This window comes from Clavelina lepadiformis, chromosome 3, assembly GCF_947623445.1.
Source record: "Clavelina lepadiformis chromosome 3, kaClaLepa1.1, whole genome shotgun sequence".
Classification (NCBI taxonomy): domain Eukaryota; kingdom Metazoa; phylum Chordata; class Ascidiacea; order Aplousobranchia; family Clavelinidae; genus Clavelina; species Clavelina lepadiformis.
The window spans coordinates 7,700,566-7,724,746 of NC_135242.1; the positions used below are offsets into that span (position 1 = coordinate 7,700,566).

At 35.1% G+C, this 24,181-nt stretch overlaps 2 protein-coding genes and 1 long non-coding RNA gene across 7 annotated transcripts; 2 read left to right on the forward strand and 1 right to left on the reverse strand.

The window, feature by feature from the left end:
• The first annotated feature begins 910 nt into the window (after nt 1-910).
• LOC143450422 (uncharacterized) lies at nt 911-2,651 on the forward strand. Its single transcript, XR_013114693.1, has 3 exons — nt 911-1,016; nt 1,101-1,252; nt 2,366-2,651. It is a non-coding gene; the product is annotated as an uncharacterized LOC143450422 (long non-coding RNA).
• Nucleotides 2,652-3,526: 875 nt separating this feature from the next.
• LOC143450226 (uncharacterized) lies at nt 3,527-12,279 on the forward strand. 5 transcript variants are annotated; one of them, XM_076950680.1, is made up of 6 exons: nt 5,105-5,897; nt 7,047-7,181; nt 9,803-10,070; nt 10,185-10,509; nt 11,369-11,563; nt 11,636-12,279. In XM_076950680.1, exons 3-6 carry the CDS (start codon nt 9,837-9,839, stop codon nt 11,872-11,874), a joined length of 993 nt encoding a protein of 330 aa, XP_076806795.1. In that variant the 5' UTR covers nt 5,105-5,897; nt 7,047-7,181; nt 9,803-9,836; the 3' UTR covers nt 11,875-12,279. The 5 variants fall into 5 exon arrangements, with proteins under 5 accessions (XP_076806798.1, XP_076806795.1, XP_076806797.1 ...); XM_076950679.1 differs by lacking the exon at nt 5,105-5,897 and adding an exon at nt 5,922-6,719; XM_076950681.1 differs by lacking the exon at nt 5,105-5,897 and adding an exon at nt 5,922-6,719 and having other exon boundaries at nt 7,047-7,176.
• A 184-nt stretch (nt 12,280-12,463) lies between these two features.
• Nucleotides 12,464-23,816, reverse strand: LOC143448870 (uncharacterized). The gene is made up of 16 exons (XM_076948789.1): nt 23,591-23,816; nt 22,979-23,182; nt 22,694-22,768; nt 21,580-21,683; nt 21,123-21,270; nt 20,898-20,980; nt 20,710-20,830; nt 20,367-20,528; nt 19,657-19,821; nt 18,699-18,842; nt 18,308-18,396; nt 15,000-15,179; nt 14,734-14,857; nt 14,500-14,631; nt 14,209-14,357; nt 12,464-13,768 (listed from the first exon to the last, which is right to left on the reverse strand). Exons 1-16 carry the CDS (start codon nt 23,592-23,594, stop codon nt 13,667-13,669), a joined length of 1,986 nt encoding a protein of 661 aa, XP_076804904.1. The 5' UTR covers nt 23,595-23,816; the 3' UTR covers nt 12,464-13,666.
• Nucleotides 23,817-24,181: the final 365 nt, after the last annotated feature.

Consider the following 24,181-nt stretch of genomic DNA (forward strand, 5'->3'; position numbering starts at 1 on the left):
TAACTACATGTCTTGCAATATAGTCATGAGTAAACTTGTCATTTCCTTGTTTGCCAAAAAGATATGTTTATTGTTTATAGAAATTAACAAAAACTTCTTGCAACAATTTAAACACGGTAAATCATCCAAACAATAGCTTAAGCAATTTGACGTTGATTTCTTCGCTTTTATAAAATAGTATGGAATTGGTTCCAAGACTTTGATTTCTGAGATTACTAAAAATTGTCAATATTATTGGGAAATATACTAATAATATTTGGATTATAAAATATAACACATGTTTATTATAAATTGACGTCAAGACAAGAAAATGCAGTGTGCACACTGATGAATCTCATGCGTGCAGCAGCAGCTGGATTCGTCTGTAGTGATGAGAAATTATCGTTGAGCTTAAATCGTGGAAAAATTTGCTTAGGCCTAGTTTGGGGATAAAGAAATGGGTCTCCTAATACCTTTGCAGCTCCATATCAGGATCCATGACCGTGGAAAGTGTGACACCCGCACAAAGTTTGTCAACGCACACGTCAAATTTTTTTTTTCTTCATGCTGATTAATAATATACATAGGATTGAGGCATTAGTGCACGCCTTTGTCCCAAAATTTTTGTCTTTGCAGGCACGAGTTCTTATCGAAACCTGCCATGCTTTCCAGTCAGGATTAGGAGTACTGAGAAATTATTATATTTATTTTCTATAGCCTCATAACTCCGTCCCATTCAAGCCTTGAAGTCGGAGGGAAAAAGTATAATCATAAAATAAGTTAGTCCATACAGTACTTGGCCTTTTGCTGTACTATGAAAGTTTTTTATTGTCATGTTTAGGCTATAAGCTAGCTGCTGTACTTTTGCTATCTTATATAGACATAATTATATCAGGTAAATAAACAGTTGCAATACTGTTAATCTTCTAGATGCAAAGCAACTGTACCTTTAAGCAACTTAGGTTTCCATGTATAGGCCTATACATAAAAAACTGGCATAAAAGTCTGATAGAAGTTCATTCCTGCTTTGGCTACCGGTAAATGCCTATAGATTACGTATACTGCTGCGTTGCATCGACATAAATGAAAACTTAAAGATAAAATATTTACTTCTACAACAGGTTATACTATGTCAACCAAACCGTGAACTAATGAAAGACGACTTCGAACCAGACAAAGTTGCAACATCATTAACTGACGAACTTCATTTGAAACACTTATGCTTGTCTGACAGACGAAGCCTGCACTGCAATTTAAATGGTCAACGCGGAAGGTAAACTCTGCGCATATCTACTTAACATAATACATGGCTAGAGTGTGTGTTTACACTCGTCATGATGAATTGTTGTGGTCAAATCAGAGTATTTTTTAACCAAATATTTTTAATTCTTTCATAATATTTCCATTCTTCCCTACGCTCCTGTAAGGCTTTAGCCAACGCCCCGGCCAAAAACCCGGATGTAAAAAACTAGAGCATCGAGTAACAAAATCGATAAAAAAGGATGCATATATTTGCTCCGGCATAAGCTTGTATTGGGCATAACTTAAGCAAAAACAGTAGGCTTATAGCTTAGTTACAAATCATTTATTCATACACGTTACAACATAAGAAAAAACTTAAAAACATAATTAAGGACTTTTCAGACATGAATACATGCAAATATGGAATAGCAACATAGGTGAAACTACTGTATTAATAGAAAAACTATTGACATACACTATAATTTTGCATTGTTTAGTGATTCTATAAATTGAATCTTGACCAGTGGTTGCAAATGTCACAGACAAATTTGCAAAATATGTATTATTTGCGATTAGGCGTTGGTTTGGTATAGCATACGTAAATAATGCTTTTGTAGTATAACTTTGGAACTTTTAATGTTACGTTAAATCAAATGTTAGAAGTTATTATACTAACCAAACTTTTAGATGTTACGTGAGTTGTGCATCAATAAATTGATGCAGTTAAAACCTTAAAACCCTAGGAATTTAGTGCTGAATGTATTTTAGCAGCATTTGTCAACAATATTCCCCTTTTTCAGAAGGGACCAAATTTGGTTGCAGTCATCAGCTCAAATCGCACGTAACCGTGACGCCGTTTGCTTTGTGCGTGCCACTCTCAAGGCAAATTGCATTTTAGATTTCACTTTGCCGATCATCAATACACTTATAGTCATAAAAAGTATAGTGGCTCCGTATATCCAGGAAAAGTTTGACAAAGTTGTCTTGTTTGTTTCTTTCACATTATAGGCCTAGCTATGTTTTTAAATGCGCTGGCTTTATATGCGATTTTACTTACACATAATTACAGATTTTTTCATATATTTTGCAATTGCCTTAGTTCTGTTGTTGTTATTTCCCTAACTAACACGATTCCTTTTCCTAGGCCGCTGAACTTCCTTGATTCTTCCCAGTGTTGTAATGACTCGAGTCACGTCTTTTGATGACTCGACTTGACTCGAGTGAGTTGGAGTGCTAGTCCAAAATGACTCGAATCAGGTTATGACGATTGTCATGACAGGAAAAACAACTTTAGGTAAAAAAAATATTTTTCTAAAAAATTATTACTTTGAAGAAAAGCTTTTGACTTAGGAAGATATCTTAACTTATTTTACCTGTTGAATTATATCTGATTCTATTATTACGTGCCGTTAGAATGCTCTAACCTTTATTCGGCTAAAAGGTTTTAATATTACCACAGAAATAAAATAGTTCACAAGAAAAGGTTTTTATTATAGGTGCTGTACACTTTCTCAATATTGCGAATAACCAAGAACATAAATAATACTATTGCTTATAAGATGTCTATTGAGTTGCAATCACCATGGCTAGCTTAGACAACTCAGCTGTTGAGTTCGATGATTCACTCAGCTTACTCTGCTCACTGCTAGAAGTGCGAGCTTGTATAACGTGAAAGTGATGGGAGTTAAAATGTTCGATATGAAAAAAACACAGCAAGTCGTAGGGGATGGGAGCGAAACCATGTTTAAACAATATGAGATATATATAACTAAAGCTGACACATTGAGACATATATTATTATAATTAATGTTAAGGTTAAGTAGCGGGAATTTCCAATATAGAGACTTTGTATCAGTATAGAATATAGATGCTGGAAAACAACCTAGGAACATACTAAACGCAGTGCTCAGACGAATTTATTCAGAGCAAGTTTCCAAATATCAATCGACAGTTGAAGTGTTTTTCAAAAAACAAATTCATAAACTTTAATCAATAACTAGAAAACACTTCTGCAAGAAATGGTGTAATGGTATTAAAAAAATACCACCCAGGCCGCTGTATTCCTCCCCCGCTACGGAGAGAAAAAGCTAACAATTTAAATGTAAAATACTGATGATAAACTTGAACATGCACAAACAACAGTCATTTAATGAAGTTATGGACAAATGAATGAAAAATTACAGATGATAATACAGTTACATCATGAAGAGAAACTCCGAGAGCAACACGTTTTGTAAATACTGTTCGTATTGCAGATTTCGCCGACAACACAGCACGCGAGTAAGTCATTAAACTGCTGCAAGTGAGTCAAATTGGTATCAGATGTAGCCGCTATCATGGTATAGATTTTTCCCCGAAAAAGAAATTGTGGAACCAAGTGCTAGAATTAAAATAAAAGATCTGCAGCTGAAGTGGTTGGTGGCGCAGGAAAGGCAAAAACTGGCACCAAATTGTTTTTTCCAAACGGCTGAAATTGTTTTTTTTCCCCGGATGAGTCACCGTTCGTTGCCATTCAGCCATATCAATGCGCCGAGGCATGAAGTAATTAGAGCCTTGTTGACCTGGTGTGTCCCAGAACTTAGAAGACAAAATTTCTTGCTGGTCGATACGATTCCATCAGATGTACTCCCGGTAAGACAACGAAGTCTGAAATGAGTTTGCCGTGCTGATTGTAGCCATTTTGATAGCAATACTTAGTGAGAGGACGATGGCTAAATGCGTTTTTATGCGCAAGTGACCGTAAGACGGTACCGTTGGTAGAATGATATGCTGCTCTGGACATAAAATCTCCAAGGCTGGAACCTATGGTTTGATGTCCGAGATTGGTGGTGATTATCTCAGTAGGGAAGATCTTTCCAACTGCTTTGAAGAGTGTGCCTATCAGCTCGTGAGCTGGCAATGTAAGAACTTGTTCTCTTCGTTGAAAGTAGTCAGAACTTCGGAAACAAGACCGTCCTGTTGTGTGTCAAAGGTTGCAAGAAGTCGCGAGAATTTAGAGTGTGGCGTTTGAGAAGAGACACGCTTTGGTAGGTTGGGAAGAAAAAGAGTGAATTTATCGAACTCTGAACATTGGTGCTAGCATGAGATAAAGGTTTTGTTGTCGGAGTTAATATAATTTCCATAGCAGTTTTTCCCACGTGTGGAGCGTATTTTCCCACGTGTGGAGCGTATTTTCCAATGATGCACGGAGATCAGGTAAGAAAAGACGTAAAGTTGTAATGGAGTAGCATTTTATGCCACCCAAGAAGCTTGGTTGGAGGGCAGTTGATATGCGAAGGTATTCTCCATATAAACAATTAAACATACCAGGGCCCGTTAAGTAGTATCCACGCTTGATTGAGCACGATGCAAGAGATCGAAGACAAGACGTCACTGTGTCTGCAACGTAATTATAGTAAGTGGTAGTGGAAATAGAAAGTCGTTGGTTACTTTCCCAGAAGCTAAAGTCGGCCAGACGAACTTATAATGGACAGCAGCAGCAGGGAGTACGCAGCAGCTTTAAACATAATGAGTGGGCCATATGATGAAACTTTGGTTTCATTCCAAGATGAACGTTCTTGTTTGTAAGGTGGATCTGCGTCGAAGTTATTGGCCGATTTTTGATAATTTCCAAACAAGAAGTTAATAGTTTCCCAGGACGTAATCTGTGAAGTGCAAACTGTTGCAGGAATCTTCTGGAGATAAAAATCTGGAGCGAACACGGTAGCAGTGCAGTTGTGTATGGAGAAGGATGTTCACTTTTAGCAATGGATGTCGTCATCAAAGGTATATTATCCAAGAGAATGCAAACGTTGCCTTAATAGAAAGTGTTGTGATTCCAGATGAAGATTTACCTGAGCGGCTGATGTAAACACAAAGAAACACGTAAGCAGCAAACAATAGAACATGTTGTGTTTTTAATTAGAGAATCGTTTCGTTGGAATGATTTTGCGACCTGTCCGAGAAGTCTTGACAGTGACAGAAGAGGTTGCCACGACGTTATAGTATTAGTAACAGTGGTGGGATTCAAATATTTTAACATCCGGTTCTCTCACTAGCAGCATGCCATATTGACCTGAGGCCGATATAACATAGGCTTATACATACGTTTGTTAACAAGCGGTTCGCACGAACCGGCTGAATCCCACCACTGATTAGTAACCAGTTTAATGCAACACTTACTGTGACCTCAGAATACTTTTACGTTAAGGGCAGTGACTTGACATGACTCGAATCAAAGTTTAAACCGACTCGACTTGACTTAAATCACAACTTAAAATGACTCGAGCCAGAAAAAAAATGGCTTGGTTACCACCCTGCAACAAACATTTATGTTTTGATAAGTCAAAAAGCTCTTGCTTGGGGCACCCAAACAGTTCAGTGAGCTTCCTTGATAGGAGTGTGAGCCGAACAACTACTACAAATACATTAATTATGCCTGACAAAATTTTTCCAGATGGAGAGAATCTTGTACGGTACTGGGTTGGGAAGTTTTAGATGGAAAATTGCGATTATGATACTTAATGATGTCATAGAAGAAGATATATAGTGCGTGACGACAAGTCGTTTGTTTGAACAACCGGAACTGGCGCGAGTTCCTGTTTTAGGCTATAGCCTGGGCCTAGTTGTAGTAGGTAGGTTGCATGGCATTGCCGACTTTGTATGGAACGAGATACTATCTACAGATCAAGTGGAAGGTGAAGAATAATTTCGATATAGGATTGATATGGGTGCTTTATATCATTTGTATTGTAGAAATATTTGGCATTGATTGAGGGTATGGTTCTGTAAGGTTACCGGTACAATCAAGTACAAGTATACTCATTACTGGTATATATGATACCAGTTGTTCACAGCTGTGTAGGCTAGCCAACTGTACCGCACTTCCTGTCTTCTTTATTTTGAAAAGATCATGGGTGCCCAAAAAACATCGCAGTGCACCTCACCTTAGACTGTCAAGTTTGGATTTTAACGCTTTTCTAGCCCTTGCTTCTACATGCAGTGTGTAAAAAATGTGACAAAAAAACGATTTGTGATATAACGTTGCAAAAAACGAGGTCATAGCAATGGATAGACCAGGAGTCACCAAACTACGGCCCGCGCGATTAGTTCGTTTGGTTTTCTTCACTGTGCCTGAGCCTATTGTATTGTAGTTTATTGAACAAAGCGGATATCGGACCGGCGATCGTCTGTTCTCATGCTTATTTCGCGCTTTCTGAAAAAAGTTTGGTGATGCCTAGATAGACGATTTGACGCGGAGTACGATTGGGAGCAGTGAATATCGGGTAGCGACTGTCCATCTCGGCATTACTGCATATACAGACAACAACATATTAATGCGAATAGTCTATACTCTATACTCTTCTGTTCAAAATGTTTTTTTTTGCTTTTTACGTTGTCTATAATTATATACTTACTACTATTCCAGAGTCACTGTCTAAAATGTTGAACAAAAATAAATTACCTATAAATTTTGTAAACAAACGTTGGTGATCAACTGAAACTATAATTCTTTTTTAGTAAGTATTTTGTTGACTTCGTCAATTTTTTATCTTAAAACAGGCATTTGTTGTTGTACGAACTTAAAGCACTGTAGCCTGTTTCGCCCAGTGGTTTTGTTTTTTTACGTGCGTTTTCGTTTCTAATTAAGAACTTTTGAATAGTATCTCCCATTTTGTGAATAAATGTTGATGTCGACGTTAAAATGAAATTAATTTTTTATTACGTATTCCGTTGATTTTGTATCTCAAGGATAGGTAATTTTGTTGATATGTGAAATGTAAACACTAAAATTTATTCCGTCAACAATTGGCGGCTTTTACATGCGTTTCTTTTGTTACCAACAGAACACTGTGAAAACAGAAGAAGCAAAAAATGGCCACCGGGAACCGAGAAAAGTCAAAAAGAAAAGCGCTTTAGATTCTCTCACTGAACGAACTAGAAATATTAGCAAAGCTTTCATGGGTTTTAAAAAACGTAAGGCAAGTATTACAACTCGATTTGAGCATAAGTATACGACAAGATTAGCTACTGTTCGTCGCTCTGCTCAATGTATTTCTGGAAACGAGACAAGTTATTATGCAAAGCAAAACTGAATCTATACCAACGGTAGTCAATTCCCGTCAGCCATAGTGTTTATAGAATGCTGTTTGCTGCTATCAAAACAAAGCTACTTTTCGTTATAGGCTACTGAGCATACAACGAAAACCTTTAGCTTGGCCAATTAAAACTCTCTACTTTACCCCGTGCGGGACGCGGATTGGACATACGGTAGTTGGTATAAATCCCAAGTGTTTTAGCAATAATGTGATTGCTTCGCGAAAAAAATTGATAGTTATTTGGACCTCCCAAAGACCAGTGGTACAATACATTTGTTTGAAAATGTAATATAGATCATGTATGTAATATATAGATATGTTATACTTATAATATAATATAGATATAGAACGTGTAAACTCGTATCAATGCGTATTTTGTGTCAACAGGCGGCATGGGGGAAGCGTGTAAATACCTGCACTTGCGTGCTATAAGTTTCATGGATTATATGAACGGTATTTGCATATTTTATAATATTTGCACATATATCGCAAATCGTACCCTTTATGGAAGCACATTTTCGTAATTTTCTTGATGCTTATGTTGATTATATTATTGATGCATGTAGTGGAATAGTATAACTTCACTTTGTCGCAAGACATATTTAAGATTTAACATTTGCTTTTTCTCATTTTGATGTATATACCACGTTTTACGGTATACTGTAGTACGGAAAACATTTCACATTGACAAATCACCATTTCTAGGTAGTTCTTCAAATCTTGAAAGTAACTAAAGTCTAATTAAATTTCCTAAACGCTGCAATAGACCTATTGCGAACAATTCAGAACCCTCTTATACGTATATAAACAAAAACAAATAAGGCGGTGTTTCCCTCAATTAGCGTTTGAACCCTTTGTATGGCCAACTGGAACACTTCTTAGCAAAGTTCAAGTGGAAAAGGAGCGCCTGTACAATGATTGGTTGAAGCGGATGGTGTGGACAGAAAAAGAACAGTCTAGCAGTAATTAGGAATGCGTGTTTTACCTAGTAGCAAAAGTTATAATGGTGGCAAGAATAGGCTTTAAGAACATGTTTTTATAGACAAACAGTTTCTGGTGGGTTTGATGATTCATTCTATTTTTTTACGCGTTTGGAGATGCATGTTTGTAATTTGTGAGACATTTAAAGGTAAAATGTCAAGGAAACGTTGTCATTAGTTGTACGCGCTGTCAGAAAAGGTAACAATTGTTAAATTTCATTGAGGGTGGACTACTTGGGTATAAATAACATATATCAGGTGACATAATTGACAAGCTTTATGTGATTGTAAGTTTATATCCCTCGCTATTGAATTGAAATGACCCTATGTCTCTTTTGACCTAGGTTTCGTTTTCAAACAAAAAACAAACTTTTCTACAGTTCAAACGTACAGGGTATGGGCATTTGCCAGATTATTTTGTTATAGTAAAGGCTGCCGCTTTTTTACCGGAAAAAAATCGTGCCGTCGAAGCTATTTTTCATAGTTTTTTGTTAACCTATCTTAAATTTTATAACATAGTAACCTAAATCTACCTTCTACTCTAATCTAACTACAATGAAATGTTATATAGCTAAAGTCAAACTTTTGCATATCCATTCTCCTAACCTAATCTCTTATCCTTAACAACAGGTTGCGTGGCCTACATTTGGTGAAGTAGTCAATCCGTGTAGTAAATCGTATTTAGTAAATAATGTTACGAGAATGCCTTGACAGAAGGCTAGATGAAGTAGATAGGCGGGTTATTTCTTTTTAAACAGTAGAGCTGTGGCAAGTATTTTTACTTTGGCGATGAAAGAGTTTGTGATTTATTAGAAATCAGTTTTCGGTTTTAGAAAAACGTCAACAATATCCAACGTTAAAGGTGTTAATATTAACAGCAATCAATCCTTTGTTGACCTTATGCCGTTGAATGACTTTGGCAAATACATGGTGATGAATAGGTATAATAATTGATGAAAAATATTTCTATTGTAAGGCTGCTGTCAATAGACTTCTAGTTGACTTAAGGAATGTTATACTTTCATTTAAGCTATCTTTGTTAGCCTCATAGTTCGTTTGACAACGACAGGACAAACAAAAACCCTAAAAAGACGTGGTTCCTGGGCATGATTTTACTTGAAGGCTGTGCTTTAATACTGACAAGACAAACAAAACGCTGTAGACTGGCATTTGTTGCTAGGGCAATTTTTTGTTCTGTTTGATCAGTTGACCAGATTCAGTTAACCGCACTGTTATACTCGTGCCCCACAGGCGAAGGCTTTTTATGATGTTCAAAGTGTTCCTTGTATGTTGTGAGTGATCATGTTATTGGTTGTGATCAATATCAAAGTCAGAAGTGGATTTGGGTTAATGTTAGTGTGCTTTCATTGTAACTGCACAAGACAAGATAGAAAAAAAAGCTTCACATTGAACAAATTTAATAGTGGTCATTGTGCAATATTATATTACAGGCTTGCTATAATAAGACCCATGTTTCAATGGGCTGTAGAGAATTGTTATAGCTTGGTTGAATCTGTGTTATAGGTAATCAAATCAAGACAACCAACTTAATATAAGGATGGACGGAGCAGTCGGAGGAGTGCAAATAAGCAACGATCTTGGTATAATTGACACAAACGCAGAAAACTCTAACTTGTCACCTGCTGAACAGAGGAAGCTAGAAAAGGTGGAACGTTCACATCAGAAAAAGAAAGAGAAATGGAAAGTTTTTGTGGATTTCCTTCTTCGCCACATGAGCATTGTGACAACAAAATACGTCGCATGGGAAAAGGAGGAGTTTGAGCAATTTAAGGTAAACGTCATTATCTTATACGCTTGTTTTGCTCAGTTCATTTTAGCAAAAGTAAATATTTTGATTAGATTTTGCCTCAATCTGATGAATCACACGTTTTTTTTATATTTCGAGGATGCACTGGAAAAGGCGCAGAGATTAGACCAGAAAGAATCAAACGTCGCCGCCAAGACGTACAAGAAGTTAAAAGAAAGATCAGACCTTCTCGCCACCCGTAGATTTTATGGGGAGAGCAATAAGATAAAAAAATATATAGACTTGATCGCCCGTTTGCGCGGGTTGAACCTCATTGCAAGAGACTTTTACAAATCGATAAAGAAAGGCAAGGTCGAACCTTTGGAAAATATTTTAAATCATCTTCAATACTGGAAAGGTTTCACAGGGAAAACATTCGACATCGGAGAACTAAATCCAAAAGGCGTTGACATGAAACATCCTGGTAAGAAATCATGAAGAAAGCTTTTCGTTGTTGATATTTAGTGGTAAAATCAGTCTTGTTGGTAACTCACAAGCAGGCATGTCAAACTGCCCAACATGCAGGCCACATATCATATTTAATACAAGATTACGTTTATTCATTATTAAGTTAACTGAGAATGACACGTTTTCCTACATAGTCTTCTTTAAAATAACGCAATATTCTTCAAACGTAAGATTTTAATTGAAAACTATAAACTCTGCGCCCGTGGATTTGATGAATTACCGCAGTGGAATTGGGCCCATTAGATAGGTAGAACTAGAACATTTCACCCCAGTCAGAAGTCGAAATTGCAAATACCTGCGCCATACTTTGTTTGTGTGATTTTGAACACTGTTCGGTTAGGATCGGCTGATATACACAATTGCACTAGTGCTGTGCGTCCTAAAATCTATTCTTTAAAAATCAGTTTAATCACTTTTTTCGGCTTCTAATTAGTAAGTGAAAGTACTGCGATAACGTTTTGGTTGTTAAAACTTAGGGAACTCCCCTTAGCACTCAATGCCTGTGCAGTAAATCATTCTTTATTGTACACTCAGTATCCAAACTTCGTGTACCTATTGTGAACAATGGGTTGCAGTCGACTGAACTTGCTTAGATTACAAACTGGGAATGAGGCCGTCTACTTTAGAAATGTCGTTGAATATACTTTTCCTTGGAACTAGAAACACATCCTGGGCCGCGGATTTGACATGCCTGTGTGAAATATTCGCCAGTCTTCTGCTTATAGAAGATTCGAAAAGTGTTGTTGCAAACGTTTTTCATTTTATACTGAGACTGTGAGCTAAACTGTAATAGATTTTTAATCTTTTTGACGCAGGGATGAAATATGTAATGTGGCTATGCCTGGTACGTACCTTGCTTAGTCTCGGACAGAAATTTCTCCAGTGTGCCTCAGAACTAACTGAGATTCCGTTGGTGTCCGCTTCCGTGTATGTTCGTTTCAATCTCACCGAAGAACAGATGACTGTTTGTCTTAGGTTGGAAGATATTTTAGCAACGCATGTTACCAAAGGTAATTATTAAGGTTGCAACAAGAAATTGCACCAGCACTGTCCATATCTCAACTTCTAATCATACATTTTAGCTACCGGCGTTCAAACTTCAGATTTTGGCAAACGTAGCAGCTTAAATTTCAGCGGGTTGGCGTCCGGTCTCGAAGTTTTAAAGCGACGAAACAGCGGTGGCAAAAACGTTATGCAACTTCCTGGAGAAAGTGACCATCTTACTTTTGAGCTTCCTCCTGAGCCACCGAAAGAGAAGAAAAAGAAAAAGAAAGGGAAGAAAGGAAAAAAAGGCAGCGCCAAAAAGCGAAGAAAGAAGTGACGAGCACATCTCGAAGTCGCTTCAGTACATTCACTGTGCAATAGAGCGTGTAGACCAGATTGTCCCTGCCTGCCCGATTATAACTCAAGGCATTTAGTCTGAAAGTACATTACATTTGTAATAGAATATTATTTTTGTAAACGTTTGAGCCCCATGAGATTTGAACCTCTGGTGAAAAGTTTTAATTACCAGTACCGAAAGATTTTTACATAAAAATTATGCAAGCCAGTATACACGTGAGTTTAACCACCGTTATCAGGTCTGAAATAGTTTACCCTGTCTTGGATCTTAGTCCTATTGCTTCGTTGAAATTGTTATCTGATTTCTGTTATGTTACTGATACTTTCTACCAAACGTCACTGTCCAATTTAACGTGCTGAATAAAATTTACGAGTTATTTTTAAATGAAAATTCACAGGACTCATTTTGTTACTTTAGTAGTTTAGTGACTAGCTTTTTAATTCCCTGTAATCATGTGTTTGTTCTTTCCTACAGCTAAGAGCAAAAATTCTAAACTTACGGCCAGAAAGGTTTCGAAATAGTGATAATACTTCTTGGAATTTCAGCCAGAATACCAAAACAAGCATACTAGAAATATAACGCGTTTTAATGCTGCAAACAGCTTCATACTTCATAGCGTCGACTACAGCAGTACAACTAACGCTATTGTGGCATGTAAAACAAATAACAACCAAACGAAGACACACATCAAGCACAAACCTGGGATACAAACTTAAATATTTTTTCTACACGTAAACACTAGCACCTAGCAAACAAACTTTCATTTTAGTTGCACCAGATATATTCAGGTATGATGAGACGATACATTTAGCGGGTAAAAACTTTTTAAATCAAATATAGTTTCATAACATTATAAAAAATGTATTTTGATATACGTTACGTTTACTTTAACACCAATCCTACGGAAGAGCAGCCCATTTGAAAATTAGGGTGGAGATTGCTTTATTTAATGCTAATCGCTTTGCACTCTCATGGGGGTCATAATTTTTACACTGCAATTTTTGAAACAGTGGTGTGTAAAATCGCACAATTTAATATTGATAAACCTCATGGTTTACAGAGCTGCAGAAAGCTAGAAAAGCCTTTATCTACTCATCTATGTTTTGCCATGATAGGTCGCGCACTCAGCCGGATAGTAAAAGACTCCAAACAAATAGACACCATGTAGCTGATAAAACGAAGCGTCACTGAAACTATAACACACAACTTCAACGCAAAATGCATATCTTAAGTGATAAATTATTAGCCAAGAGCTTCACATTAGAAACAGAAAGTTACTCCAAAAACATGCCTCATGTGGTGAAATTTGTAAGAAAATGCCGGTTTTAACACAAAATCTTCATAGAGTGCAATTAGAAGATTTCAGAAAAGAATACAAAAGAGGTTGATCTATGCTGTGTCAAGGTATTGGCCAACTAGACCTTCTAGGTCAATAAAAAGATACGATGTTAAAGACGTTAAGAAACACAACTGATGAAAAACTGCTTTTTCGTGATCATCTGGTTACACGTTTTTTTAAATAATTCTTCATAGCGTTAATACGATACAAAGCGCTAAGTTCCACTTGTTTAGCCTGTAGAAAGTGCAATAACTGAGATGATAATATGTAGGATATTTTTCAAATAAGTGCACTCGTGTGAACCAAGTCTGTGATAAGCATTCAGAAATTTTTAAAAAGTGGTCAAACTGGTCAGATTTCTTTTATGCCAAGGCTTGGAAGCAGAAAGTTATATTTTTCTGGGAACAGAATTGGGTTCTTTGATAATGATAATTATGGATTGTATTCCTCTTCTTCTTCTTCCTCCTGGCCTTCTCTTTCTCCTGTATCATAGCCCAGTCCGTCTTCGTCTTTTTCATCCTCATCTTCATACTCCTATACAAACATCCAATAAATCTTTATAAGACTATACCTATGAATCACTGGTTACCTGGGAAGATTTTTTCATTACAATGTATAACGTAGTGCTACGATTTAATAACGAGCTTTGTTTACGATAACTTACTTTTTAAATTAATTGACTGAAATCTCACTTTGTTGAGCATTACTATATCGTTATTGAATTCTGCTCTGTTGAACTGTGTTCGTATTGTACCAGTATTAAGTTTTATTAACGTCCTCAAAATTATTTTTTAGAGAAAAAAGTCCCACATCAATTTACAAGTGAAAGCAAATAAAAATTTTAAAAAAGCGACCTTCGATTCGCCAGTTATTTATATTTTGTGCAAAATTCGCATGAAACTCTACAAACAGTAGGCAAGGGAGAAACGCAGCATGCATATGTTTTGATGTCTAATTCAGGTAATAAAACCAACCTCATATTCATCTTCTCCTTTGTTATGGAGCTCATCAGCTTCAACTTCGTTGAATTTGTTATGAACTGGAGCATCAATGACATTCTTCTGACCATCTTCAACTCTAACACCGGCTGGTGGTTCGTTCACTTGAACTTCAGCATTTTTTTCTTTGTTACAAGAATGGTGATAAACACACTTTTCATTCGGTTTTCATTCATAATATGAGAATTACCTTTATTGTAAAATTTTCTTTTCACAAATAACAAAACTGTAGAGCATCTTTTATCTCCGTTAATTCAACTATATTACTTTCAGAGTCTAAGCCGAATTGTTCTTCTTCATAGTCCTGATTAGCTAAATCTTCTTTCTCCTCTTCATTTTCACTTTCACTTTCACTTTCATCAGCATCTTGAATCTCCCCTTCAATGCCAAAGTTTTCATCTAAATGATAAAACAGCAATGCACAGAACCTTAGTGTGATAAAACTTTGAAAAAATGGCATGATAATCCTCTACAAAAACCACAGCTGCAATAAAATCATACCTTTTAAGCTTTGTCCTAACTTTTGTTGAATTAATTTTTCAACATCTTGAGCTTGTTCCTGAGCAACATGTTGCTGTTCAGCTTGCAATTCTTGAATCTTTTTAATGGCTTCCTCCTCGCTTACCTTTCAAAAAAGTTTTCAATAATTTATTTCTTTTTATAGATGTAATTTGTAGAAAGTAAATCTTTTCAAAAAAATTCCAATGTCAACTTTTGTGATGAAATAATGCAACGTTGCACAAATTACAACTTTGCTATCTGTTTACTTTGGATGGTGGTTCATCAATTGCTTGCTGTTGTTTTAGGATTTCTTGTCGGGCTTGCTCCTCTTCTTTCCTTGCTTTCTGTTCCATCAAATCAAGGGGATCATTTTCTTCAGAATTAGTTTCATCGTCCGGATTTTTTTCGTCTATATCAGTATTTTCATCCGATTCATCAGGAGATTTCTGAAGAAAAAATTGAGAATTTCACATACCATGAACTCTTTATTACTATTTTGATTGTCGTGATCTAAACAAAATAATAGCGGGAAGAATATACTGCACAGTGAAATACCAACAACAGGTTTATCCTAAATTATATTTTTATTCCAAAGAAAAAAATAAAAACTAGTAGTTGACAGGCTAACTTTATACGGATCAAAATATATTGCTGATGTTCTCGGTTTATCTTCCTTTGCCAAACCTGTATAGTAAATACTCTATTACAAGAAGAAAACTTTTGTTTAACGATAATAACCATGCTAATAGGGTACGAAATTATTTTACAATACAACGAATTTATGAAAACTATAAGAAAAGTCCCATTTATGTGGTCAAGTGATTAGTCTTTGCTATAGTATTATATACCCCCAGCATTTTGCACTACTTGTATGTAGTGTTCAGTGTGTTTGTAAAGAAGACTGTCATCCATGACCAAAGTTTGAAAGCAAAGGGTAAATGCGTGACAGAATTAATTAATTATATCATAGGTATACGGAAGGCAAGAATTTTGAGAAATACAAAAAATAATCTATTTTCTCACAAAATTAGTGTTGACAGTCTATATATTGTTAAAAAGGTTCAAATGACATGGATAACGATAATCAACAAACTACATAACACTATAAGTGCATTATATAGTTTAAATTATTTATTGTAAAGTTTAAAAATTTCCTAAAGGCTTTGCCGTATTTTTTTTATTTTGACAGAATTTTATCAGTATGTTTATAAGGCTGTTATCAATGAACATAGTTAGAAAAGCAAAAACGAAAACATAAAAAGCATTTTTAAACAACCCAAATTGAAAATTTGTGAAGGTTTATTATGAAGTTTTTTATTTCCAACAAAATAGGTCAAGCACTCAATCGAATGACCATTCTGATCTTTGACCAAAAATTTAAATTCCAGCTAAAAATTTTGAATGAAAATATTCTGCAATTGCTCTCATGCATTCAACAAATGCACCAAGTTTATAGAAAGTTCATGTTAAACTGCCGAAATAATAAGTCCAGAACTTCTCAACAGTAAGCATTACCATCAAAACCAAATTTAAAATCTTAACTGAAGACACCAAATAGTTACTAAATAAACACAGAACAAAAAGTTATGCAAGATCAAACAAAATTCTCTTAGACTCCTCCAAATATATTTTGGCGTCACAGTTGCTGGTTAGTAAGTATACCATTTTATTGTATGAATTGAGCTCAGATACGTTTAGAAGAACATGACAAAAAACACTGTATGCTTAGATACAAGTCCTACAATCAACAATCAAGCAATAAACGTCATGAAAGCAGTATGGAATGTATCAAAGCAAAAGTTCCCAAATAACACCATAAAGTATCTGTATCCTCTGATATTTTAGAAGTACCCGGATGTAGTCCTTGTTCAAATGGAATGTTGAAAGGATGATGCTCTTTCGCCAAAGTTTGAATGCACAGCAGAAAAAATTGTTAATTGCTGAAAATTTACAACTTTTCAAAGGTTATTTTCTAGTAAAGTATACATGTGACTGTGCTCAGAAAGTTAAAAAAAATCCTTTTCACAAACCCATGAGTCAAATTTTAAAGTCTTCTGATCTACTGTAATTTAAAAAGTTCTTATTGTGAAAGAAATAAAAAATTTTAAAAGAAGAATAATGAGAAAAACAAAGCTAAAATATTTCGATATGAAATATTCCAGAAAATTACAAGAATTGTGAAGATTAACACTTATTTGTTTGCAAGAGCTTTCTCAACCTAAGCTGGTTTGATAAATTGTTAAGTGTTGCCAAAATAGCAAAATCAGCGATGACCAAAATAGATCATTATTTTCATCACACCAGATAATTTCTAGTATGAGTACTACGTTAACTGTGGCAGGAGATACATATTAGATCATCAAAGTTCCTGTATAACATGATCAATATAATAATTACGTTGCCTTTGAAGGTGCTACCAAATGCTTTTTTTGCTTTTATTTTCCAATTATCTGAGATGTTAATACATTTTTGCCATCATCAATGAGCGGTCAAGGTACATTGTACATATGCTGTGGCTGCTTTTAATTTCAGCTACATTAGTGTCAAAGATTCAACATTTTTGAAATATTTAATACCTAAGAAACTTGCGTTAACTCTAACATTTGCTTCACTGCATCATATAAGTCCAGTAAAAGCCACTGAGAATTGGTAGCAACATAAAGGGGCCGCAAATGGCTAAATAAACATGTCAGCCAGAGTGACCAAAGCTGCCCCTTTACGAAAAAAGTTATCTTCTCAAATTGCCATTTAAGTGGGCTAAATGAGCTTTGTTAATCAAGTTTGATATGATTAGTATTACTAAAAAAATGAAGGCTGAATCTAATATTTAAAGCAAGTTTAAATTAAAATAATATTTAAGATTACAAAAATATCCCAAGTTAGGGAAAGTGCTAAAACAAACTAACCACAAATCAATCAGTTGTTAATAGGCATACTAGACAAAAAACGTTTTAATAATATTTAGTTGTTAAGCAATTATTTCAAAAATGTGTTGCAAAAAATGCAAATTTGGGGCTACTCATGACATATGTGGTAGCAATTATGATGTAACAATATGAAATTCGTATTCAAGAAGTTTGTGCAGATCAGTAGGTGGAGAAAATATTGTGTTAGACACAAAAAAGGTATATTTTTTACGAACATAAGTGCATAACAAGAACATCTAGCATAAGCTTGATCTAACGTAACTTAAAAAAAGCAGGCTACAGGTCACTGAACTCAATCTTGGCTGTTGGCACTGCCTAGTCCAGTATCGTAGAATGCGGTTAAGAAAAAAAATTTCTCCATCACATGTACTACCAACCAGTGAAATTTCTATTCTAAAAATAAAGATCAACTGCAAACTATTGCCTACCTGCAGAGTCGTGTCTAACACTAATACCACAATTGATTCAAGCGCCAACAATCAATCATGTTGATTTCACATTGTGACATCATAATCACGACCATTAAGCCATTACGAACCATGTTTGGAAAAGATTTTCTCCGACATACTTCTTACAACTATTGTAAAGTTGACTTAAGTTCAACTTGTTTAAGAACTTGCTCTACATTTTAAACAACAAGTTTTAACCTTGAAAAAACGATTCGGATCCATTTCTGTTGGTTCCAGTTCATCTTTCTGATGCTCATTTTCATTTTCGACAATCTTGTTGATAATGGCTGGTCAAAGAAATGCATTTATAGTTATAGTTAATGGAAATTAGTGATCATTTTAACAACATAACACATAACTAGACTAGTAATAAGGGATACGCATATACAAAAAAGTGGACAGGGAGCCTATCAAACACATTTTGTAGATTAACAACTAGTATCAATAGATGTTTTAAAAGTTAATGGCATCAGTAAATGCTTTTCATTTAATTTCTTAAACTACACATCATCAGTTAGAATACCTACGAGACTTTCACATAAATAATGATGAATAGTGCTAAATAACTGCAGTGTGAAAAGAAATACACCTGGTTCTTGTGGCAGAAGACCATTCTTGCTCTGGACTGGTTGGGCCTGGCCTACCTGACCACGCAACGTTTCAGGGTATCTTGGATTTAGCATTTCTTCACCACCTGCCATTTGCGGTTTTGAAGGTGCTTCTTCCTGACGACCTGAGTATTTAATAGAAGTTGCTGCAGCAAGCATACAATAATTTATAATGGCAATGAAGTGGCAGTGATTATTATTTTCTGCTTAGTAATCATTGCTGAACTTCACAGCATTTGATTGTACCCTAATATGCAATTATGTAATGCATTGCTTATCACTATGGAGGTTGAGAAAGTAGTATGGATTATTACTGACATTTCATTCTTTCATTTTAGGGATGGCCAATCTTTTTTATGCCTAGTGCCAATTTTTATGTAAATCAACGCCTGTAATTTGTAATTACTAAAAATTGTGCAAAATGCGCCATGTTTAAAGTTGGCCATCACTGTTTTACTTGTAATAGATTGATAACTTTGGTTTCGAAAAAAATATATTTCTGGAAAAAGCAAGGGTTCCGAAGCAAAGAGATGTAACTGAATTTCTAAAGTCAGGGCGAGAAAAATAGCTCTAAAAATAAACTTTAACATACACTTGCTTCAGTTTTCTGTTAATCTTTAATTCTTCTCCTTCTGACCTTTAATAATGGCCCTGGCTTCTGCTAAAACTGTTCTTGTTATTTTCACTTAGAGTGTTTTGGTTATAGTTCGTGACATAAAGAAATGGAAGGATGGTTTTAAATTTGAAACATGGATTTTGCAACAGTTCCAAGTGAAGTAACACTGGTTGCATTACTGTCTCAACCGCCCTCGTAAACATAGGCAAGTTACAGATACCAAGTTAACAGCATGCGAAACAACAACTGGTAGTACATTGAAAGTTTTCAACTGTCTGTTGAACAAATGAACATTGTAAGGATAAAGAAAATTTAGCACTTACCATCACCACAAACTGCATTACATTTCTCAAATGTTGCAAAATTATTCTGGTTACCGCCACAACCAGAGTAGGTAAACAGAGTGCAAGACGATATCTGAGGATTGTAGTAAAAGCGGGTGATTTGATCCGTGCATGACCCTGGTTCTGCTGGCAACATGCAGGGACCTACAATGAAACGACAATAAAATCAATCAGTGAGAAAATGCAACAAAAAAACGGAGATTTCCAACTGCAACCCATGCACAGTTAGGCAAAATCATTACCCAAACAAGTACAAGGTCAAAGCCATCTTTAGACTGTGCTGGGCTTTGTGCTTTAAGGAGAAAATAAGCTGCATGGAAGCTACAGTAACCCAGTTTTATTGGTTTTCTTTTGAAGTCTTGGATAAACCTGACCAAGAGTCCAATTTTTACAGATCATAAATTAAAAGTCATTTTATGTTATCGTTTAATAAACAAACAACTTGAGACTTTTGAATGGTGTCAATGGCACTTTTGAGCATCTCAAGTGTAACTAGTGAAAAGGAAATGAGTTTGAAAAAACATTGGTAAAAGTTTGTTTTACTGCATTGCATTAACTACCAAACACAGCTTCGAAAAATAAAAATCCAATACCCAAAGCAGCCCTTATGAAAAGGTTTGCCCACCCCTGCTCTAGCCGCTAGTAGTAGACGATTAAATGGAATATGTTATAAAGTGTGATTGACTTACTTGTAATAGACTGCAGGTTTTTGGCAGCCAGTAGTCTATCTCGCTCTGCTTTTTGCCTGGCCTGGTATTCTAATGCCGCTTGCCTTTGAGCTTGGTCTCTATTAAGCAAAAGTCTATTTTCTTCTAGTTGCTCAGCATGCAATGGACTCCCTGCCATATGTGCTGAAATATAAAGTAGATACAGCAAAAATTGCTTGCTGGTAAGCTCCACAAACCAACAGCTAATGACAACTGAACCATCGCATTATAAATAGCTATTCATAATCACTGCTAGTTAATGAGGAAGCGTATTGTGTTGAGTATCATTTGCACTGCATAAAAATATTCAATAATATAATCATACCAAATAATAGCAAACGATTCTCCTTGCCCATGCTATCCAAACGTGAATGATCAAGCTTTAGCACATCTGATCCAGCATCCAAGAGAACAGACTTTAGTTTCTGATAGTTTTGCATTTCTGTCTGTGATATGATATTTCATGAAACATGTTAAAAAGTGGTTAAAGTACACTGATGATAATATTAATACCTGTGCTCTTGCTAAGTAGGTATTTTGTTCCCTGTACTGTGATTCCAGATGAATTTTCTCATCTGATAGTTTTTGATAATTTTCTATAACAACGCAACAAAATCTCCAGCAATCAAATATTAAAGAAAGAATAAAAATAAAAATTTTCCAAAACATACTCAACTTTATCACGCGTTTATTGACTGCAAATTTAAGTAACAGGTGTCAGTCATTTATTCATCTTACCTTGAAGTTTTTCATGATCGTTCTTAATTTGTTGGTGTTTTTCCTTTTGTGCTTGCAGGTCTGATATGTTTTCACTCTGTTGCCTTTCAAGATTTTCTTTTTCGTCTTTGACATTGGCCAATTGATCATTTACCCTGTCGAGCTCATCCTTAAGGTAAGTTTAGCGATACAATTACGTTATTTATACACATCCACAACTAAAATAAATAAATAGAGCTAGGTAAAAGTGTAATATACCAGCTAATCAAGTCAAAAGCCATACATAAATATTTTGCATTGTTCCTAAAAACATTAATGGCAATTAGGGTAAAAGCCTGCCGCAGAAGTCACGACATAAGATTCTAATAATTTCAGTGCAAGTATCACTAGGTTAAGACCTACATGTAACTTCTATGCAAGTTCATTTAAAACAAATGAAGCTAAGCAAGTTCGACAAGTTTAACATAATGTATGATACCTTTACGTTGGCATGTACTGCTATGAGGTTATCATACTTCTGCTGGTGTTCCTTTTCTATATCACTTTGAATTCGTTCGTGGGATATCTTCTCTTGTTCAAGCTCTACCATACAAAGTACCATTGAAAAAGACGACAAAAAAGGGCATTTAAAACATTCCAGAATGATATTCAGTTAAGCTTAGCAACGGCACTTAGTTTGGGAAAGAAAATTTAGAAAAAATATTTACAAATAAATTCCAAATTGAACAATGACAAAAACATAACCTATTTATGTCTAGCTGCAACGAGTGACACATAATTTCCAGTATGCACATATACATTTTATCATGTATCGTCTTTTAAAATATCTAAAGGATGTATGATGCTTCTGTTTAAAACAAGAACTCTCTGCAGCCATTAATGTATAACAAAGCAATGTTGGATGGTACGGAATTATACACTACATGAAACACTGTTAATAAAAGGCTATAGATTATAGAAGGTGCTTTCTTTAAACGGTATACCAATATTGTCTCCTGGTATTTTATAAGTTTAAAAGTTGCAAAACAAAACATGAAAAACAATATTTCAACACTAACACCTTAAAAGTGAAAGGATGTATTAGACTTAGCAAAAATCATTGACTAAATGTTTAAAAATTGTAGCATGGCATCTGTTATTTACCAGTAGCAATAGCATTGAACATTTTAGCATAGCAATGCAATGCTACCGGAGATGATACGTTACTGTAAAAATCTTATTTAAATATTATATAAATTAAACTAGATGATGAAAATGAATTAAATTACTGACAAAAATCAATTGGATCATGTCAAGTTTTGGTATATCAACTTCCAAAACTTGACAAAATACTACTTCTACAACCCAATTTCCCTAAAATCTTATGTCTTAAAAAAAAAAAATATACAAAAAAACATTCGAAGGTAAAACTGTAAACTGAGAGTGGACTACTGTGCTTTTACCTGAAATGACTTTCAATCAAAACATCTGAATAACAAAGATTTATCAAATATAATGAGTTAAAACTATATCCACAAGTGTGATGTGTATCATACAAGGGAAATGCAAAAATAACTAAACTCTCTAAACAAAACTAAATTAATTAGAAATACCACTTCGGGAGTTTTGATGTTCGGCTTTCTCTTTTTGCAATGATGTTTCCAACCTTGACCTTTCTTCATAAACCACTTTAAAAAGAAATAAATGTACATAGTTAAAACCATGTTCTTAAAAGATGTAAAGGACTTCCTTAAACAAAAACCAAAAAGTGCAAAATAAACATCTGCAATACTTCCTAAAAATGTACTGCTCAACCACTGCTTTTAAGCATGACAAATACCACGGCAAGGAATGGATGTAAAAGCAACTACAAAAGAATAACATTTGAACATGAATACCTTGCAATTGTGAAGAAAGCGACTGATGTTGTGCCTGATATAGTTTTGACTTACTGTCTAAGTTTTTGACTTGAACTTGCAAATTACTATTTAAGTATGCCACATAGACCACAATGATAACAAGTAGCACGATTATACATGTATGGATTAAACTGCGTGGCCTTCTGTTGAACATACTGGAAGTTTTTGTAGAGTTGATATGAACTATAAAAGCAAAAGAATATATGCAAAAGTAAGTTGAAAAAATCAAATTAATTCTAAATCTCTACATTAAAAGACAGTCTCACTTAAAGCGGACTTGTACAAGTCAGTTACAGGGGTGGTCATCCATAAAATGACTGCTTTTAATAGAAAGTACGATCTTTTACAGCAGCAAAGCAGCTTATGGGTCAAAGTTAAACAAAACACACTGATATTAAGTTGATGTTATGCTAAAATTTCAGATTAAAAGAAATAATCTTGCTAAAAGCTCAAGATATCGCGTTTTAAATCAAGAAGAACGAAACTGAAATGGAACTAGTAGTTGACCACACAAGTACCAGTAGGAGTATCACAGTTTGAGTTTTACTGATATCGTACAAAAAGGCTATTAACTATCATGCAAACACATACTCATTAACTCAAGTTATGTTTTCCAGATGTAGAAAGATAAATTGACTTCAATTGTTGTGAATTCCTTTACAAAGCAATTCAATTTGCTGCAACCATCCAAAGATCATATGTGTGACGATTTTCCTATCACGTGTACAACCTAAGCTAAACTTTAATCAAAGATATCTCACAAAGAGTATATCGGCTGATTTTTGGTTACTAACAACACCTGTAAACATTTTCAAATAACAAACATTATATTTCATGTTATTTAGCTAGACATATCTGGACACCAAGGGCTATAATAAAATCCAAAGTAGGTTAACAATGTTATATCTACGACTTGATCAACCACTTCACGACTGTTCTCTTGCTTGTTGCCTTGTGTAGAGGTGTGTTTACAGTACAAGCTCAGAAGCTCTAATCTCGAAAGAAAAGAGTTAGATCATTGATATTACCTCGCTTTCAACCAAGGGTATATTGCATGTGAGTTACTCCCCAGCCAAAGTGGAAAGTGTGGCACCTGCACGCATAGGATTTATCAACGTGAACGCCACTTTATAATAAATAGACAAAAAGTTGGCCTTTCAGTGCATGCCATTACGCCAAAAT

Bases quoted from the DNA above. Each gene is read 5' to 3' on its own strand.
- LOC143450226 (XM_076950683.1), top strand. From the start codon at position 9,837: ATGGACGGAGCAGTCGGAGGAGTGCAAATAAGCAACGATCTTGGTATA. The intron at 10,071-10,184 runs GTAAACGTCATT...TTATATTTCGAG, and splicing joins AGGAGTTTGAGCAATTTAAG to GATGCACTGGAAAAGGCGCA. The intron at 11,564-11,635 runs GTAATTATTAAG...CATACATTTTAG, and splicing joins AGCAACGCATGTTACCAAAG to CTACCGGCGTTCAAACTTCA.
- LOC143448870 (XM_076948789.1), bottom strand. The intron at 19,822-20,366 runs GTAAGTCAATCA...GTTTCATTGTAG, and splicing joins AAACCTGCAGTCTATTACAA to GTCCCTGCATGTTGCCAGCA. The intron at 14,358-14,499 runs GTAATATAGTTG...CTTGTAACAAAG, and splicing joins ATTCGGCTTAGACTCTGAAA to AAAAAAATGCTGAAGTTCAA.